At 41.5% G+C, this 20488-nt stretch overlaps 1 protein-coding gene across 5 annotated transcripts in view; it reads right to left on the bottom strand.

Annotated features, from left to right (window-relative positions):
- Positions 1 to 326: 326 nt before the first annotated feature.
- Positions 327 to 20488, bottom strand: part of SYBU (syntabulin) — a 75565-nt gene continuing 55403 nt past the window's right edge. For 4 of the 5 annotated variants that reach the window (XM_012443274.2, XM_012443273.3, XM_012443277.3 and 1 more), the window contains 4 exons: positions 12632 to 12734; positions 6056 to 6259; positions 4176 to 4325; positions 327 to 2353 (listed from right to left, as the gene is read on the bottom strand). In XM_012443274.2, the coding sequence (XP_012298697.2) occupies positions 1246 to 2353; positions 4176 to 4325; positions 6056 to 6259; positions 12632 to 12734 (1565 nt within the window). In that variant the 3' untranslated portion in view covers positions 327 to 1245. The remainder of the gene's footprint in view (positions 2354 to 4175; positions 4326 to 6055; positions 6260 to 12631; positions 12735 to 20488) is intronic. The other variant, XM_012443276.3, reaches the window with a different exon arrangement.

Raw genomic sequence — 20488 nt, forward strand, 5'->3', positions numbered from 1 at the left:
TTTGCAAACAAACACTTGAAATCATGGATTCTGGAGATGAGCTCTGAGATCCTGAACATTTTTTCTCTTTGAGGCTTAGCTCCCTTATATGTGTAAAATGCTAATCTCAAAATTTTGGTGTAAGCACCAAATGAATATAGATCAAATACCTTCTTATCCCTTCCCAGCCACCAGCCCTCATCCTTATTCTGGGGAAGAAAGCTATATGGCACTAACATATTCTCCCTCTCCTGCACACTCTTAAGCATGCCTAAGAGAAATCAACCCAACGTTCCTGAAAACCCTCAAGATGTTTACAAACATCTTGTGGACAAACAAGTGCGTGGGTAATTTAAGAGCAAACAAAGCTACTTTTATTCAGAAATGATGCTTTTTAAGTAAGGGTAGGAAATTTTCACCTTTCTTTAATAACTCTTTTTCCCTCTTTCTCATTTATTCAATTCTTACAGACCCCTATTGATAAAGTGTAAGATTTGCTATTTATTGTCTTCCTTATACATTTAAGTAAAATCACAGAAATGATTATTTTATAGGAGGATAAAACATTTAAATGGAAACACTAATCTTTATTTTCATCATGCTGAAGTGTGTGGTTACAATTGCCAATAAAACACTATATATAATAAGCAAAAAATAAGTTAGTACATTGTAAACTTACACACAGTTTCATCAATTAACAGTTTAAGAACAAACAAGCCATTTAAGACTTTGGAGCTACATTTAGTAAAAAATTGCAAACACTTAAATCTTATCAACCCCAAGTAAGACACTAAAGAGCTATTCAAGACTTCTTCAAACCAATTACACAAATACATGTTTATTTTTGGTTACAGTCCCCTGCTATGCACAAGACCATTGGAATGCTGGAACAATTACACATTTTAAAACGGCACAAAGCAAAGCAAGGAGATAACATGCCAGCCTTAGAGAAGCTGTCTTGAAAGTGCAAACTGCTTTTTCTCTTCCTGAACCACTAGGATAAGAACGGGTACCTCAGACGACACGGCAGGGTCATAAGCATGCTTTCTATACTGCACTGGTGGGACATTTACTGGAACCAGGTCTCCATGCCTTTGAAGATACCTCTGGTTTTAAACAGTGAACAGGCTTCAACTAAATATAGTGCAAATCAAATACCGAGGAGCAAAACAACAGAATAGAGACCGTCACAGATCGACCTCCTGTTTCTCTACCTGGCACAACCCACATGGGACACATTGGCACACGGTTAACAACAACTTCTATTTAGGTTTTGATGTGGAAGGCAGTGCGGCGGAGCGAATGCAGGGCAACCACGCAGCAGCCCCTGAGCAAGGCCCCGATGTTATAGACAGGATCCGTTCCCCCTCTCTGAGTACTGAATGCCCACAGAACCGTGGGGACCACGGGGGCAGCCACAGCCAGGAAATCCACCAGGAAGCTGCTGCTCCAGTACTGCCTCATGACGCCCCCACGAGCCAGTGGGATGACCCCATCCAACCTCTCTTCCAGGCAGGCTGCAAAATCCAGCTCTCTCATGACGCGGTTTGCATGAACTTCCGCATCCACCTTGGCATAAGGGGTCTCCACGGGAGACAAAAGGATGGCTGAGTTTGGATTTCTTGGAGTTAAATCAATCACTAAGGCAGGGAGGGACTCTGGGAAGCTCTCCATCGAGTCTGGCTCAGACTCATCAGGGGATGCCAAGCTTGATGGACAGGGGTCCTGGAGCTTCTGCAGCACATTCTGAATGAGCTCCGAGATGGCAGGGCTGTAAGGCACCACGTCGGTCTGGACAGCTCGCTCCACCACCACACTGCCCTCCTCCTGACCCACCACCATGGGCAGCAGCTCCAGGACGTTAGCCCCAGGGGTGGAATGCACAAGCTCCAGGTCACCAGATTCTGTGGTGGCGGCTGTCACCATCTCATCTAATACATCTGTGCCGTCGGCTATGCTATCTCCCACCAGCAGCTCCCTGTCAGCCCCTTCCCCCGTTTCCTGCTCTTCCAGAGATAACCCATCTGCCATTGTGTCAAGAGGTGGGTTGAGGGCTAAGCTCTTCTCTGGGGAATCACATGGAAAGTCTAGGCACAGTTCATCCCTCAGAGAGCCACTGTGTGCCATCTCCATGCTCTGAAGGAGAGACTCCAACTTCTTGTTTTGGATGTTTATGTCCACAAAATATTTCTGAATGCCTTTATCTTTATCAGCCAAGCTGCTCCGCATGGTTTCAATGACCTGTTTGAGCTGTTTAATCTCTTTCCTGGCTTCTTTGAGTGCCAACTGGGCCTCTACTCGGTGGCACTCCTCCTCAATCCAGTCCTCTCGCATGCGGGCTAGCTGGGACTTAAGCTCCACGATTTCACTTTCCCTAGAGTGCCAACAAAAGCATGGTTAATAAAAAAAAATTAACTTTGATCTGGGCAATAGACAGTTCTGGCAAAGAGCCAAGAGCTCATAATCTAATACAACACAACTTGAGAAAACATTCCGGCCTAAACTTAAAGAAGCAGTACATTTTCTCTTTGGCAGAGATTAGCCATGAACTTTCTCTTTAATTGTAAAATGGCTAAAGTAATAATAGTAATCAGAATCAGAATCAAAATAGCTACCACAATTTCCTTTTTTTTTTTTTTTTTGAGTACTCATTATGGGTCAGACATTGCCCAAAATGTGTTACAAGTCTTCAACTCAACCCTCAATATTTGAAACTTTATGATTAGAACAACTTAGCCTCTCTTAGCCTGTTTTTATCTCCATAGCCTACCTGTTCCTAATGTCTATAGTTTGTGGAAGAAAAGGCCAGTTCACTTTTAATTACCTATCAAAGACAAAGGGGAGACTGGTAAGTTTTAGCCTTGCTAAATTGTTCTGATGGTATTCCAATGATAAACATTTTGGAAATCATAAAATGCTCCACGTGGCAGGGACTTTACATGTTGACAACTGCTTATTCGATCTCCTCTCAGGATAATACTGAATTCATCCCACACTAAGGAGAATCTATCCTAATTTTCAGATCCTTCACTGGACAACCCTATTCAAGATATTGGTATATAAATTCTTTCCTACATAGAATTTTTTCACAGTCAGTCCTTACATTCTCAGTGGATAGGAAGTCAGAGTAGTCAGGATCCTCATATATATAAAGAAACATCAATATTGCTCTTTAAGTTTAGGCTAGAATATTTTCCCAGGATTTGCTAAATTCTCATTTCTTCCTCCCTTGAGTGCTCAAATCCTCCCATGGACTCCTCAAACCACAGACCAAACACTTCCAGACTCAGGGTTTGACTCACCCCAGAAGAGAGTTTGGGTCTCAGTTCTATTTCAGACAGATGAGGAACCAAATTAATTTGGAAGATGAAAAATGTCCTCTCCTCACAGTCTATGCCCTTATCTGCTCACAGTTTTAGCAACCAAGGTCAGTGAGTTTTCTCCATATCTTTGTGGCAGCAGAGGAAGAGGTTTGAGCTGATCAGGTAGCTAACCCCAGACTCTTAGAGAATGCAAATGCCACCTTCACCCTGAACTCACAGCTACACTGGTCAGAGCTTTTCTGGTCTGTTCCAAAATGTTCCAGGGGAAAATCATCAAGCAGAAAAACTGGCCTGCTGCCAAGATATCAAAGGTCTTCTCTCCAAGATAAGATCTCTTAAGCATGGGCTTTTTTTTTTTTTCAACAACACTTGGCCAAGAACAATGAGCCCCTTCCTTCGGCACAAAAATAGCATGCAGGAATCACAATGCACACAGATATCCATTCGTGCACGAATATAAACAGGGCTTAATTGGTCCATGGTGTGTGACCATTGTGGAAGAAAAGGCCAGTTCACTTTTAATTACCTGTTCTGCTGGAAGTATGGGATTGTTCCTGCACGTGTTTTTGCCATTTAAAAAGTCATGCACACACCCAATTATTCACCTCAAAGCTGTACACACTGGGAAAAAACAACAACAACAACAACAACAACAACAAAAGGATGCCCTCTAACCTACAGGTCTCCCTGAACTCCTGCAACAGTCAAATCACACAGAATTATGAAATGGCTCTTTTCAGAGGCTGATTTTAAAAATTTGACAAAAACTGAATACAATCATTTTTTCTTTTCTTTCTGTAGGTTGGGTTCATATTTCATTTTATGGAAAAAGCAGCTATCGCAAACCCCACTGTGCAAGGAAGGTAGGTTCACCTTTCATGGAGTCGGCGCTCGGATTCCTTCAGCTTGGTCTTTAGGTGTCTCACTGTAACCTCTTTCTGCTGCAGAGGAGTCAAATACTGCTCTGGGTTTGGGGGTCTGACACCATGATTTTCACCGCAAGACATGTACCTTCCAGAACGCCTGAAACAAAGTAATGAAACGTTACTTTTGCTATTTCCTTTTCTATATAAAGAAAAGTAACACACAGTGTTATCAACTGAATGTTGTGCCCTTCAGAATTCATACGTTTAAATTCTTACCCCAATATGATGGCATTAGGAGGTGAGGACTTTGGGAAGTAATATAAAAGGAACCCCAGAGAGCTTTCTAGCTTTTATTTTCCACCTTGTGAGGATACAATAAGAGGTCAGCAGTCTGCAGCCCAGAAGACAATCCTCCCCGGAACCAGATCTTGCTGGCACCCTGATGTCAGACCTAAGCCTGCAGTATGTAGCCCATGGTTCTCGAAAGATTTGGACCAAAGTCTAGGGCACTTTGTTAAAGCCACCCACATTGAGCCAGACATAGTTAACAGCTTGAGAAGGAATGGCAGCTGTGTGCTGGGGTCTTAAACCTCAATAACAGGTGACCTCACTTCAGAAGGTGAGCTGTAATAGAACTGCCAATCTTAAGACTGTTAATTGCTTTGAAGATTGAGGCAGGTATTTGTGTATTTATGGAGAGAATAGGGACAGTGGAAAAGGAGAATTTTCTATGGCTTAGGAATGGTCTTATACATAATAATGCACAATTGTCCAGGTGCCAGAACTGTCAGTTCAGAGTAACATGCGGCACAATGGGTGGGGGACTGAGGATGGGCCTGGGCAGAAGAGAAGAAAGCAAGCAAGGTGACCTAACTTTCTGCACAGTGTGCCACTGCCTAAAGATCCTGATGGCTATTTGCTGAATGCAAGTTGTTCTAAAATCAATCTCTGCTGTGAGTATGCCTGTTTGGAGGAAATGGAAAGGTCCTTCTGAAGGGAAGAAGTTTCTACCTCTATTTAACTCTCCCCAGTGTGTTTTATAAGAGAGCTCAATGTTTTACAAAACAGCCCTTGCTGGAATCTTGACTCCTCTCAGGCCTGGCTGGGAGCTGGGAATCCCTGTTGTAAGAGAGCTGACTGACAAGAACAGGGCTGCCCAGCAGGAAGAAGATCGAAGGAGGAAGGTAGCCAGCTCCCTCTGACTCTGAACCCAGTCTCAGCCACTGTGCTGCCAGCTCCCTGAGCACCTGCCTGCCTCCAGGATGATCTGTGTCCATGCCTACCATCCAGTCTTCCTGTCGTGGTCTCTTTGGAAATGCAGTTCCTTCTTTCTACTCCACACTCCCCATAGCCTCATACAAATTAACTTCTTGCTTGCTCTTTAGACTTCAATTCCATTTCACTTTCTCAGGGAGACCTCCTCTGATTGCTCCAGACTGAGTTGGATCCCACTCCCCACCTTTCACACACCTCTGGAGCAACAGATGCCTACAGAATCATCTTAAGTTGTTTTTGTTTGTTTTTTGAGATGGAGTCTTGCTCTGTTGCCCAGGCTGGAGTGCAGTGGTGTGATCTTGGCTCACTGGAACCTCTGCCTTGCCTGCTGGATTCAAGCAATTCTCCTGCCTCAGCCTCCTGCTGCCTCTGTGTTATTTTCTCTCCCTATCCAGGAACTGCTTGGACTGTTGTGCCTTGTTAGAAACTGTGGTTTGTGCTATTTCTGCAGCAGCCCTTGAAGAATCAGCTGAATGTGGGAAAAGAAAGCGCAGTATCTTGTAGAATCAGGCAAGGGATCAAGAGTTGTCTAACTTTTTGTTTTTCTTTTTTAAAGAACAGCTTACCAAGTAGGACAAACTAAGGTGCATGAATTAGGTGAGCAGGACTCACCTCATGATGGGGCTACAGTCGCTTCCTTTGTAGGAGCCTGAGTTGCTACTGCTTGGGGAAGAAGGTGCATAACTGGGATGGATATTGACAGGGCTCAGCTGATTCCTGCACAGCATGGACAGAAGGTCCTTTTCCCGCGGAGATGATGGGCTGCTGCCAGGCTTGTGTGATGAAGCTCCATTACTCCGCCCATGAGGACCTCGACTGGGAGAAAAGCATGAAAAATGTTAAAATCCTTGGGGCTACAGATGCCCAAGGTCTAATGTCTTACTCCCTAAATCTAAGGAAATCCAATTTATAGCGTTGAAAGGGGCAATACAGTTATTTGTGTAGACTGTCCTTAGGAGTAGCCTTCTTCCCACCTGGCTGGTGTTTTCTCTCCTTCTGTCAACAGCACAAGCAACCTCTCCCTCTGTTGTTCTTTCAAATAGTTTCTGACCATAAAGCTTGTTTTGGATTACACCCAATAGCCTGCTAAGAACATACACAATGTAGAATATTGACTTAGCTCAGGTTTATTTTGGAGGCTGTTTTCAAGATGTGGTTTTTGTTCTAGTCCACCTGTTTCAGTTTAGAAGCATTTGCGTTTGGTTCATGTCAGGGTAAGAAAATTAAGGTGGTTCATTTGGAGGATGGGGGAAGGTGGTAGCCCATAAAGGAGGAGAAGAAAACAGGGCAGATAAACAGAACACACATAAATGTATAGTCTGTAATTTTGATCACTTAAAAAACTATTTTTTCATTTTTTTCTAGCCCCAATGACTTAAGACAACCTTTGTCATTTAATTGTTGAAATGCTATAACAGCCCATCTTGGTTCTCCTGCCTCTTGCCCTGCTCCCTCCAGTAGAAGGCTGGCCTGTGGCTGGAGTGGTCTTTCAAAATGGAATCTGATTCACTGTCCTCCTCAAAGCCTTTTGATGGTTCCCCACTGCCTCCAGAACAAAGGCCAGCCTCCGTAAGATGGTTCACAAGGTCCAATCCCACCACTCCATTCAACCCCATCCTCCACCACTCCTCCCTCCTCCCTCTGTACTATAGCATTCCAAATGACTTACTGAAGGATGCATGCTTGACCATCCGTAGCTTTTTGATCTCATAATCTCTGCTAGAATGTTCTCCTGCTCCCTTCCCTAAGCCCCTGGATACCAGGATACTTCCTACTTTGAGACTGATAGGGACTTACTCTACAGAGCTTTCTCTGAATTCTTCCTTCCCTAGGCCTGTGTAGGAGCACCTTTTAATGCTCTCTAAAATTTGGTGCAAATTTCCACCACTGGACTTATCACATGGTGTCACAACTGCCTACTTACTTGTCCTTCCTGCTAGACTAGGCCATCCTTGAGGGCAGAAACACAGCCTGTTCTTTCTATCCTCCTACTTTTGATACATGGTAAGTGTTCCCTAAAGGACTGCTAAATAAATAAACCAGGCGTGAGTCACTGGAACTGCCACTTAGTAGGAACTTAAGCAAGTGAGCCACTTAACATAAGGATCAAAACACACACGCACAAGCACACGCACACGCACACACATGCACCTTTCCTACCTTCCTCACAGAATTCATGTGAAAATTAAAGAATGAATGTGAGTGCATTCTACAAGCTATTAAGTGTAACTCAACTAGAGTATTATTAGAGTATAAACTTGTTCAAACCTCACCTGTTGCAGAGATTTGATACCCACTAGTGTAAGGAAGCATCTTGAGAATGTTGAAATTACTTAAACAGGATAAAAGTTCTATGTCAGGAATATTACTCGATGGCAAAAAAAGAGAGAGAAAACAAGATACCCTTCATATAGTAGTACTGCTTCCTGACAATCCTTTCTTTGCACAGCTATATCAACTGACATCTTAATGAGAAATGTGTGTAAATGTGAATGCGAGTGTGCATAGGGGTATACTTGGCTTTGAAACCATTACTTATTTACAATCAAATATAATTTCAACTGGCTGTCAACCTAGCAAATCAAACATAAACAAAATGTAACCAAGTTCTAAAGTGAAAGTTCTTTCCTTTTGAAATTCATTTGAATAAATGAATGCCGCTCTTCTCTTCGTGAGAAGAGGACACTTTACATGGAACAGATGGGCTGATGGCTTTCTGACAAACCAAATTCAGCAGGCTGTGGTAGAAAGAACTTCACGAGTAGCTGAAAAGAACATGTACCCTGGTGTGCATTTTCTTTTCCATGCTTCACTTCTAAGTCTGGCACCAACCAGACTATTTCTTAATCTGATTTTGAGAAATATGGAGGATTAACTATTACAGGCTAGGTGGGAATGTAAAGAGCTGTCCCATATTTTGACTTGGAGAATTTTATTCCAAGTTAACTTCCACTGAGGACCTTCTGTGACCCTAGCACTATTTCCTATGGTCTCTGAATATTGTTCAGGAAATAAATTATCAGACTATTTATAATAGCTAACTTTATTTTTTGAGACAAAGTCTCACTCTGTCACCAGGCTGGAATGCAGTGACACAATCCTGGCTCACTATAACCTCCGCCTCCTGGATTCAAGTGATTCTCCTGCCTCAGCCTCCTAAGTAGCTGGAACTACAGGCACGTGCCACCAAGCCCAGCTAATTTTCTATTTTTAGTAGAGATGGGGTTTCACCATGTTAGAATGGTCTCGATCTCTTGACCTCGTGATCCGCCAGCCTCGGCCTCCCAAAGTGCTGGGATTACAGGTGTGAGCCACCATGCACAGTCTGTAAGAGCTAACTTTTTAAAAAGAAGCAACATGCTTAAAAATATCAGTTCTCTTCATTTAATAGTTCAAATGCTAACATATATAGGTACAAACTCATTATAGGCATTGATAGTAAACATTTTCAAAGGGGAAGCTGAGATTCCATGTTTGCCATGCCATGTACTGGCAAACCCAATGCTATCCTCTTCAGCCCATCCGAGATCCTTTGGTCTGGTGGACAAGAAGAACGAAGTCCACAAAGAGGAGAGAAAATTCTGCTGACCCTGCACCCTTCTACAAACCTGAATACAGCAACTGGAAGGTTAGAGAAAAAGAAGAGTGAAGGAGAAACCTCATGAGTGACCTGGGTGAATTTCTATTCCCTGACCATTGGCTCTGGACTTCAGGTAATATTATTATCACCACCATCATCATCATCATCATCACCTTCACCATGATCTAGGGTTGAATTGTGTCACCCTCTGCAAATTGATATGTTGAAGTCCTAACTCCCAGTACCACAGAATGACAGGGCTTTTAAAAAGTGATTAAGTTAAAATGAGGCAGTTAGGGTGGGCCCTAATCCAATTTAACTGGTGTCCTTATAAAAAGAAGGAATTTGAACAGGCATAAAGAGAGGGAAGATAATGTAGAGACAGAGGGAGAAGATGGCCACTACAAGCCAAGGAGAGGAGCCTCAGGAGAACACAACCCTGCAGACAGCTTGGTATCAGACTTCCCATCTCCAGAACTGTGAGTAAATATATTTCTGTTGTTTAGACCATCCAGTCTGTGGTACTGCATTATGGAGCCCTAGAAGACTAATATAATCACTGCCACCATGATTACCACCATCACCAGCACCAGCAGCAGCAGCAGCAGCAGCAGCAGTAGCAGCAACAGTACCACGTCTCTTAATATTACATTCACCCCTACTGACAAAAACCACCTTTTACCAACCCTTTCACTAAGTTCTGGGCACCATGTCAAGCACTCACATATATCATCTCATTTAACTCCGTGGAGTAAGATGCTATTATTATCCCATATCCCAAAACAGGAAACTGAGGCTTGGGGTCACACACCTGATAAATAATGGAGGCTAACCTCAATCTCACGTCTGTCTAACTGCAAATCCCAAGGGTTTTCTTTTCCGTCTTATTTCTATCTTCCAAACAGATTAGTGTTTTAGTTTAAGAAATTACTTAGAAATATCAGTAGAGTTGGCCTTCTGTGAGACAAAATAATCTGTAAGCCTTTCAACTTTTGTTTTAAAAATAGTTTGTCAAAAATATTCTCTTCAACTCCACTTGTTCCTCACATCTCGTATTGCTTGACCAATCTTCCTGTTAGCCTTCCTTCAGGAAGCTAATTCTCCACAGAGAAAATTCATTCACTAGAGGGGAACCAGCCAATTGAAAGGATGACAAGCTACTACAGAGTTTGGCAGGGATACCTGGCTACTCTAGAGGATCTGCCCTCCATGCATAGTCCTCCAGAACATGAAATTTACATGAAATGCCTGAGATAGTCCATGATGAAAATCTACTGATGGTACTCTCTGTTGGGTGAGATTCTTTTATTTATTTATTTTTTGAGACAGAGTCTTTCTCTCTCGCCCAGGACTGGAGTGCAGTGGTGTGATCTCAGCTCACCACAACCTCCGCCTCCCAGGTTTAAGCCATTCTCCTGCCTCAGCCTCCCAAGTACATGGGATAACGGGCAACCACTTACATGCCTGGCTACTTTTGTGTGTGTGTGTGTGTGTGTGTGTGTATTTTTAGTAGAGACCAGGTTTCACCATTTTGGCCAGGCTGGTCTCAAACTCCTGACCTCAAGCAATCTGCCTGCCTCGGCCTCCCAAAGTGCTGGGATTACATGTGTGAGCCACTGTGCCCGGCCAAGATTCTTTTAAAAACTGAAGATAATAGATAGAACATTGCCATTTTCAATTTTCCATCTATTAATTTTTGTTAAACCTTTGAAGTCTATTGTTGCTTGGCTACAACAGATACTAATATAAGCATTCATCTGATTTGCATATAATTATATTTAGCTGTTTTATGTTTAATATATCAATTTTTGGTCACTTAAAGAAACCATAAATTCTAAACTAGAATATTTTCTCTTAGTCACTCTGTATTATTGACACAACCTTGGAATTTAACCACAAACAGAAATTCCTTTGAAATATTTAAATTGGCTTTGCCTACAGGCCTTCCTTTTTTATTTTTTTGCCTTTCTATATTCTTTGATACCTTGTTCCATGTGTATGTCGTAATTTCTTGAATGGGTTAGATAAATGGTTTATTCTCAGAGCAAGCCATATCTGATTTACACAGAGAATGTTTACATTATGTCCTATATAATCCCAGAAGCACTTGGGATTGCCAAAATGGGGGTGGGAGGTGGGGGCGGGGGATAGAGCAATTGTGCTCTTTTACTGTGGACTTCACTCTTTCCTTATAGGTTTGTTGGCTTCAGCTATATTTTTAATGATAAAACTGTGCCCTGGGGGTCTCAGGTCCCTCTATAAACATCAGCTAAATCTTCAGCTCACCCACAAGAAATAGAAAATATTTGCTTGCTGAGTCCTGGAAAGGCAGGCTTTTAAACACTAAATGGATTTTCTCCAGGAAGAGACCTTAAAAAGTCACACAGTCCAACCCTCTCTTGGACACTGTGGCCCAGGACAGTAAAGTCAGAAGCCAGGTCCCCCCATGTTGTGTGGCTCCCTCCATAGCTTCCTTCAAGTCCCTGCTCAGAGCTCAGCTCATCACTGAAATGTCCTACAACCCACCAAGCTAAAATATACCACAAACAACATTACTCTCTATCTCCTTTCCCTGAGTGTTTTTAAAAATAATGTAATTACTTTTAAAAAATAATTATATTATTTTTCAATTTATTGGTCTTCTTGTCCTACTAGAATGAATATAATTTTGTGGAGTTTTCTTTCCTCATAGTGGATGGTCAATAAATATTTGTTAAATGAATAAACGAAGCCACTGGTAGCAAGCACAGAATCCTGGGGCTTACCATCCCTCCCACTAAATGTGAATAGTGGCTCCCATGTTCTCATAGTCCTCTCCCTCAATTCAAATAACATCAATGGAGAGCATTGGTTTAAGCTTGCTAGGCTCCGTGCTCTGACTCAGCATTCTACCTTTATTAACTTGTTTAATCCCAACGATAAACCCTCTGAGGTAGTTAGCTCTAATTTACAGATGAGGAAAACGAGGCATGGAGTAGTTAAGCAACTTGCTCAGAGCCACACAGCCTGGAGTTGGTGGTGCTGGCATTTGAGCCAAAGCAGCCTGGCTTCAGAGCCCACACACCCAGCCAGTGTTCTCTCTGGGTGGCCACCTATGCCTATGAACTTTACGACACTTTCTTCACTCCCTCCCCAGGTAAATGCTGGGAGTGGTCAGGGAGTAACTGCTTCTTTCACAAAGGTTAAAAATGGAAGCCCAGCTAGGGGAAAAAAAGGGTGAAGTCACAGGCTTCACAGCTAAGAGACTCATAGATTCATGGAGGGGAGGTTGGTGGAAAGTGGGAGACCACTAGCTTCCTACCCAGGTAGGTACATAGGTGAGTGAGGGAAAGAGAGAAGGGACAGAAGGAGGAGTGGGCATAGAGCCAAGGGCTGGATGGCAGACAGCCATGGATGGACAAACACAGGTGTGCCATGTGACCATAGTAGGCAAGGCAGGAAAAAGTACCAGTTTAAAATCACTAACCCCCACCAAAAAAAAAAACCGACTGAATAATAAAAATAATAAAATATGAACAGACAGTAAGCTGGGTGGTTCTATGGATGCATAGATGCAGGTGAGTCACCTGTGTAAAGCATCTTAATTACAGAGCAGAGACGGTGCCTACTTGCGTGAAGAAGAAGACCGCTTGCTTCCCGCAGTCGACATATGGACCTCAGGAGCGGAAATGCTGCCTGTGCTGCTCGAGGAGCTAAAATCAGCTTCACTGCCTGAAAAACAACAGGGGAGAGAGAAGCATGAGGGAAAGAAAACTGGAGAACACGCTGGCCAGTTCTCTGCCTTCCAGGTCCCTGCTCCCTGCGTTTGCACGCTATTGGCAAGTGCCAAGATTCCAGAGCTTCCAGGCTCACAGCATTTTCCTCAAAGCAGGCAAGAGAAGGCCCAGGACAAGGACATCGTTTCATCAACACAGCTAAGACACACAGTAAGGCTGGTTTCATAAAGACGCCAGTCTTCCTGCAGACACTGTCAACAGTGACCCAAGCACACCAAAAAATGCACTGCTCTCCAGTGTGTGAGGCTCTCACTCGACAACAACAGGCTCACTCTACTTCAAGCAAAAGAAAAAGCAAAATACTTATCAGTCCAAGAGTAGTTTTTCCAACAGACTTTATCTTTGGGCTTCTGCAGTCAGCTAGTCATACTTCAATTTGGCACATTAGGTTTGGAGACAGTTAACCATTTAGAGGCAGTCGAGAAAGAGGAAAGCCTGGACCCTCAGACTGCCTGCGCCAGCACTATCTGAGGAGTGACTTTCTCTGACTGAAGTTTTGGTTTTTCTTTAAAGAATAGATCCTTAACAGAAAAGCAGAAATTTAACATTTTTAAACAGGATAACAATGATAGAACCTGTAAATTACACGGAAATTTGGAATTTTAGCTTCAGGGTAGGAGTACAGGCAAGGATGTTGATTAGTTTGCAAAAATCACATTATATTTTGAGTGCAGACTACAGTTGGGTGTGTAATTATAATAGAAACATGCTGTACGGTAAAATTATATAAATTCACTTTAATGAAAATATGTTCTGAAAGAGTAATAATGGAAACATTCTCATACACTTCCTGGGGAAGTGAGAGGAGGTGGAAGAGGCAAGCTAGAACAATGAGAAGAAGAAAAAGAATGTTTTAAAATGGTGAAGTACCTTGTGCTTTTGAAAATAAATCTAGGTATACTGTTTAATTTGACCTTGTTGTTCAACCCCTACAACACAATTTGTGCCTCTTCTGGTCTAGAATCCAGAGCCAGCTCATATTTCTGAGCTAAAGAAACTATGAATAGCCCAAATCCTTGATTTTCTAACAAGCAGTAAAGAATAATTATCATAATAATGACTTTTTTGAGTGCCTACTAGGTCCCTGGCCCTGTTCAAGATGCTTTCTATTCATTATATTATAATCTCACTATTTTACTATGGAGGAAACTGAGGCTGATTTGCCTGAGGCTTGTAGGTGATAAATCCTGTTCAGGACCAAATCTTCATGCTATTTCTTCAATACTATGCTTTGTCATCAGGAAGGCAGTGGGAAGAAGCAGGGGAACAGGAGAAGTTCTTAATGAAACTATGCATTACCATCTCCCTAACAGGCCAACATGAACCATAGGTACAAGATGAGGCCAGACTTTGGCCAACTGGAGAACAGATTTCTCTCTCTGATGGGTTTTATTAGTTTTGCTAGAGAGGAAGGTAGGTAATCACAAGGCAGAGAGAGAGAAAAAAATCCTTTCCCTGGTTTCCAGGAGCTCTCAGGAACTCCAGCCTCTAGGAAATCCAGGTCTCCAGGAACGAGACCAAGAATGACCCATTAGCCAGATGACAGCAGTGACTCCCAGCTCCCAGCAGAATTCTGGGAAGATTAGCATGGCAGTTTATCAGAACTGAGACTAGCTATTCCTTCTGGATTGGAGAGACTTTGTCTAATGATGTAATGAGCTCCTAGAAGTTCCCCAAACTTCATCAGTTGACTCTAAGGAATGCACTGTTAAACTGTAGTAGTTTGCAATCTCAAAGATTCATGATTGGTAATGCAGTCCAGTAACACGCTATTCCTGACAGCCTAACTCAACCAGCTTTGTTTGCCAGTAAATTACCAGTTTGGTTATTAAATGATAAAGATAGGCAATTTTCAAATATAGGTCTCCTGTGGTTATAGCCATCAGGTTTAAGATATTATTTTCTAATGTGAAATTATTACTCTGAAACACTCAGTTTTCATTCCTTTCACAAAAGCCCATTGATTGTAATTTAACTGCTTACATAAAAGCAGAAATTCTAGAACAGGAATAGATAATTGCTGAAAATCCATTGTTACCCCATAGTGCTTTTGATCTGTGGTAATTATGTTCTCTGAACTAAAAGGACAACTTTGTTCTATATTTTATTGGTACTGGAACTCAATATATTGACTTTTATGTATTTGCAGGGCCTAAGGTCACTTTGCTTCAGTACTTCCCTCTCTTACCTTCTGTATATCTGAAAGAGATTAGAAGGCACATTCAGGGACCCCTGCAGCTGTATTCAAGACTATTTGAATACTACGATAGTGAAAAATGAATATACTACTTCACAACTATTTCAATGTATGAATTTAAAAAATGTAAACTGGGTAATGCAATGTAAAAATCAATGAATTATTTTTAAGGGATACACAGGAAGGCTAAATATAATACATCATCTGATATAATCTCTTCATGTACTAAACAAAATAACTAAGAGAAAGGTTGGACACCTAACCCACTTCCCGCATTTATCTATTAGTTGGCAACAAAGATACAAGGAAGGAGAGGCACTCTTTATTCATTTCCTTTAAACAGTGTATGCAACTAAGGTATTGTTACAGTGCTCTTTTGGGTTACTAAAATCACACACAGAATACCTAACCTAAAAACAGAGAACCTCAGCTGGGCACAGTGGCTCATGCCTGTAATGCCAACACTTTGGGAGGCCGAGGTGGGCGGATTACCTGAGATCAGAAGTTCGACACCAACCTGGCCAACATGGCAAAACCCCGTCTCTACTAAAAATACAAAAATCAGCTGGGTGTGGTGGTGAGTGCCTGTAATCCTAGCCACTTGGGAGGCTGAGGCAGGAGAATCACTTGAACCAGGGAGGCGGAGGTTACAGTGAGCCAAGATCATGCCACTGCACTCCAGCCTGGGTGACAGAACAAGACTCCATCTCAAAAAAACAAACAACAACAAAACCATAGAACCTCAGCTAGAGAGCCTGGATTCAAAGCCTGCCTCTAATCCATGGTAGGTGGAGAGTTTTAACCAAGTTACTTCACTTCTCTGTGTCCCAGATTCCTAATTGGTTAAATAAAGATGATACTCAGCACCTGGCCCATAGGTTTCTTGTAAACAATGAATGTCATCCTCATCAACAGTCTTTGTTCCTCATCAATACAGTTTTTGATCAGCTGCCGGGTTAGTGGAGTGTTATTCCAGGACTGAACAGACAGGATGAATTTGATGACCTTTAAGACAATGCTCTGATGCCAAACTCCTGATGACTAAGCACCCTGCGGCAGAAGGCGTTTTTCCAACTATCAAGAAGCTATGCTCAGTTGCCTCCAGAAGTTCTGGCAGTTTTTTGTTTCACAGCACTGATGAACTCTTTTGGGAGATGTTCCTTTTATTTATAATGTTAGAGTAATAAGTGTTCTGTGCATGTTTGCTAATGCCAGGGAATTAGAAAAGGAAGGAAAAATGAAAACAAAAAGAATACGTGCCCAAACTGATAACTCATTAGACATATTTTTAAGCAGTGCCTGTAATCTGGTCTCTTAGGATGTTATTATTTTTGCCTGTTTTCAAGATATGGAGCAGTCCTCATACATCAGAATATCACAATATAGAGCAATCCTGAGCTCTACTAAGCTGTATTAAGCCATTATAAACCACTGATTTAAGTATCTCCAAACCCTCTCTTATCCTTTATCACTGCAAAGCTATCAAATTAATTCAGGTTGGACCACCTCAAATAGAGGCAGCAAATTAAAACAAAAAGCAAAAAATACCTAGTTCCCACCCCTTCTCTCCTAGCCTCCTTCTTCCCCGCCCAACCCACCAAAATACACCAATTTTTACATTTACAGGTCTCCAGGGAGGAGAAAGGAACCATTTTCATTGAAGCTAAGCACAGCTAATAAGGAGCAGCAGGAGCAGTGCACCCATGCAATTATGGAAGACACTATTAAAAGAAGCTGCTCTAAAGTACATTCAGTAGAACTGACTGTCAGTTGCTAAGGCTTGCGGGGGGTCCAGCCAAGGAATCCAAAAAACACTTCACAGCTTAAACAGGGTTTTTGTTTTAGTTTTTGCAAATTACTTTCCTGAACCCCCTGTAGGTATTTATCTCAGAAAGGGGATATTTGGTTAAATGATCAATACATTGATAAGATACATACACAGGTTTTGTTGCATTAGAGAATGAAAGTATTCTTGAAAAATTGTAATTTCCATTTATATCAGTTTCAGAAAACAGTTTTTTTTATTATGATTAATGTTCAATTGATGGACCTGCCATATACTTAAAATCATATATATATACACACACACACACACACACAAACATCTAAACACAAAAGAGAAGTTTGAACTTGAAGTATTTAGAAGTGAATAATTTGTATTGATAAATCCAACTACATAAAATAAAACTGCTTATGGGAAAATAGGAAGGTCAAAGACAAATGATACACTGAAAAAAATATTTACAATACATGATGAAAGGCTAATTCCCTTCATTTACCAAAAGCTCATAAAATTAGGAAAAAAAAAAATAACAGAAAAATGGGCCAAGGACATAATAGGCAGATGACAGAAAAATAAAAACAAATGGCTGATACACAGGAAAAGCAATATATAATCTATCAACGCCACTAAAAATATAAATAAAGGTAAGGATACTTTTTTCATCTATGTGATGGACAAAAGAGTTTGATAATACAAGCTCTGTTAAGGGTTTGTGAAAACAGAGTTAGTAAGAGCGTGAATTATGCTACATGCATAAAAATGAACACTGTACTGCTAGGAATTTATCCTGCACATAAGGATCCAAACAGACAACCTAGTCATCCATCAATACAGACTGGTTAAATCAGGTGGTACACCAGCCTAAGAGAATACTCCGCCATCATGAAGAGGAGTAACATGATCCTGGGTGTGTTGAAGTGAAAAGATATCAAACACCTGTTATTAGATGAGAAAAACAAGATGCAGAAAATTGGATATTACCAGTCTGCTTTTTTTGTAAATAAATCTTTAGATAATATGTAACCTGTTATATGCACAGAACATTTTTCTTGAGGGACAAAATGATTTTTATCCCTCAAGAAAAATGTTCTTGCGGGATAAAATGATCTGTTAATAGCGGTGTCTCTTGGAAACATGAAAGTGTCGATATAAAGTGACTCTTATTTTCATTTTATTATCTTTCTGAGCCATTTGGCTTTTCTAACCATGTGCACATTACTTGTATTACAAAATATGTATATGAGTCCACTGATGTATGAACAATCCATTTTTTCTTTTTAAACAATAGAATTTTTTAAGGAAAATGTTTTTATAATAAGAGTAGTCACACCATATTATGTAGTAATAAGAGAGTTCTGGAGTTGAGACACCTGGGTTTGAATCTTGGCTTCTCTACTTACTCTCTATGGTGCCTTGAGGAATGAATTTACTCTCTCTCTGCCTTAGTATCCTCATCTATAAACTAGGGATGAGGTTATTAAGTATTGCTAAAAGATTGTGGAAATTCAGGTGAAACATGCAGAGAAATTAGAATGATGCCCGGCATATAGCAAGCCCTTAATAATACCATTTTAGCTGAAGCTACTGACTGGTACAGTGGCCCAAAGGCCAGGAGATGGCTTCTCAGAAAAGGCCTTGATTACACTATCCCTTAAAAAGACCTATAATAGGAAATGCTTTTTTCCTACTCATACATTTTTAAAATTACTCTTTACAAAAGGTGGTTTTCCTTTTGCCATTGTTCAGTGAAGAGCATGTTTCTGTTTTTTTATTCTCTCTGTGTGTGTGTACACAATAGGGTGTGTCTCTGTGTACACAATAGGGCGTGTGTGTGTGTGTGTGTGTGTGTGTGTATACAATAGGGTGTTTCCGAAGATTCTGATTCTAAAAAAGACTCCCCATGGGCTCCTCCAAAAAGTTCTAGTTTCTCCTGGGTTAGAACTCTGCCTTCAGAACGTCTCAGATCTGAGAAAGGGAGGAGGCCCTAAAGAGGCCAAGAGGATCAGAGACAACTCCACTCAGTTCACTCCTGTACCTTGGGCTGGCTCAGCTACCTGTCCTAAGCAGAAATACAGGCAACCCATCTGCTGAAGAAGAGTGAATGAGAGAAATGATAAGCAAAGAGGGTGTAAAGAAACTTCAATAAACAAGAGGAGGTGAAAGTTTCTGACTAGAAGTAGCTATAAAGCCCAGCTCCACCTGTCACTAGCTTTGTATCTTGACCAAGTTTTTTTTTTAATTTCTCTAAGGCTTACTTATGTATGTATACACACACATTTTAAAAGGTTAATGTATTATTTGTTTAGCAAAAAGTTATTGAACACCTGCCATGTGTCAGGTCCTGTTTTAAGTGCAAAGACAATGATTCCCACCCCACTGGGTTGTTGTGAAAATGAATTCATTTAATGCATAGAAAGTACTTGACACAGTCATAAAAATGAATCTTAAAATTATAATTAATAATGCAATGACCCCTAAACCTAACTGTGTATGAAGATTACAATGGAAGTTTAATAATAGTGCATATTTCTGGGCAACTCTCCCAAGAATTCCAGTTCAGAAGATCTGGGAGGAGGGTGACCCAGCCATCTGCATTTTAGATAATTACTATAGTTGATTATGCAGCAGGTGGTCCATGAACCAATTGTGAGGAGGAGAGCTCCAAAGATAAAAAAGCGCCTGGACTTTCTCTCCAAGTCTTGTCAAAATTGCAAGAGTTTTCTTCAGTGAGATGTAAACAATGAGAGAGCAGAAGCAAAGGCAGGCCAGCAAGAGGAAGAGGAAGAAATTCACTGGCAAAGTGCACAGGAGAGAAGAATTTAATTTACAGAATGATCTGTACTCTCACGACTCTCCAGGAACACTTTCCTGGAGTGAATACATTGTCAGAGGACCAGAGGGAAAGATGGAGCATACATAAGGCACAAGTTGTTTGAAACTGGGCCAGTTCCAGCCAAACTCATGTACACAAATGTTGGCTTGCAAAGCTAGTAGGATACTTAACAGTTGGTTCATGGTTCAAAGTCCTCATAATCCTGTTGTAAAAGAGGATGGACCAACCAGTGTGCAGTTGAGGGTGTCAAAGGCCATTCAGTAGAGAAAAACATTTCACAATCCAGCATATGCTGCATTTAAGTTATTCCATCAGGGCCAACCTGGATTTTCCATGGCAGACATGCTTCACAGCATCAAAGGAAACGCACAGAGGCATTCGTCGTCTCCCACACTGACTCAACTCAGGAACCACTCCAGTGGCAGGCATGTACATGGGGCAGCCCTCCCCCCATTGCCTTTCACCCAGCAGGTCTGGGAAAGGTTACATCCACCGTGGTCATAAACTTCATCCTAGCTCATTATCTTAGGGACCCAGTAATAACAGCAAATCCTCCCTGAAGTATTTTCCAGACTTGTACATGTTACTTATCTTTGATTTCTTGTCAAATTTACCGAAGTGAACTGAATTTCTGCCCCTTTAAAAGAACTATCTGGAAAGCCTGCTGCTTCTATTTAAGGAGAAGCATTTATCCAGTGTTTACCAAAATGAGATGCCTGCCCTCCTGTCTGGCAGGAAAACCTAAATCAGGAAGAGCAGCACTAATGGTGGTGGTGGGTGTGGAGCAGGGGTGTCATTGCAGGAGGCGCTCATAGCGGAGGAAGGAGGTGATGAAGGGCTAGGAGAGAAAAACAGGGAATGAGACCCCAGGAATGA

Source organism: Aotus nancymaae, unplaced genomic scaffold, assembly GCF_030222135.1.
Source record: "Aotus nancymaae isolate 86718 unplaced genomic scaffold, 86718_ANA_hifiasm-v0.15.2.pri h1tg000036l, whole genome shotgun sequence".
NCBI classification, from domain to species: Eukaryota; Metazoa; Chordata; class Mammalia; order Primates; family Aotidae; genus Aotus; species Aotus nancymaae.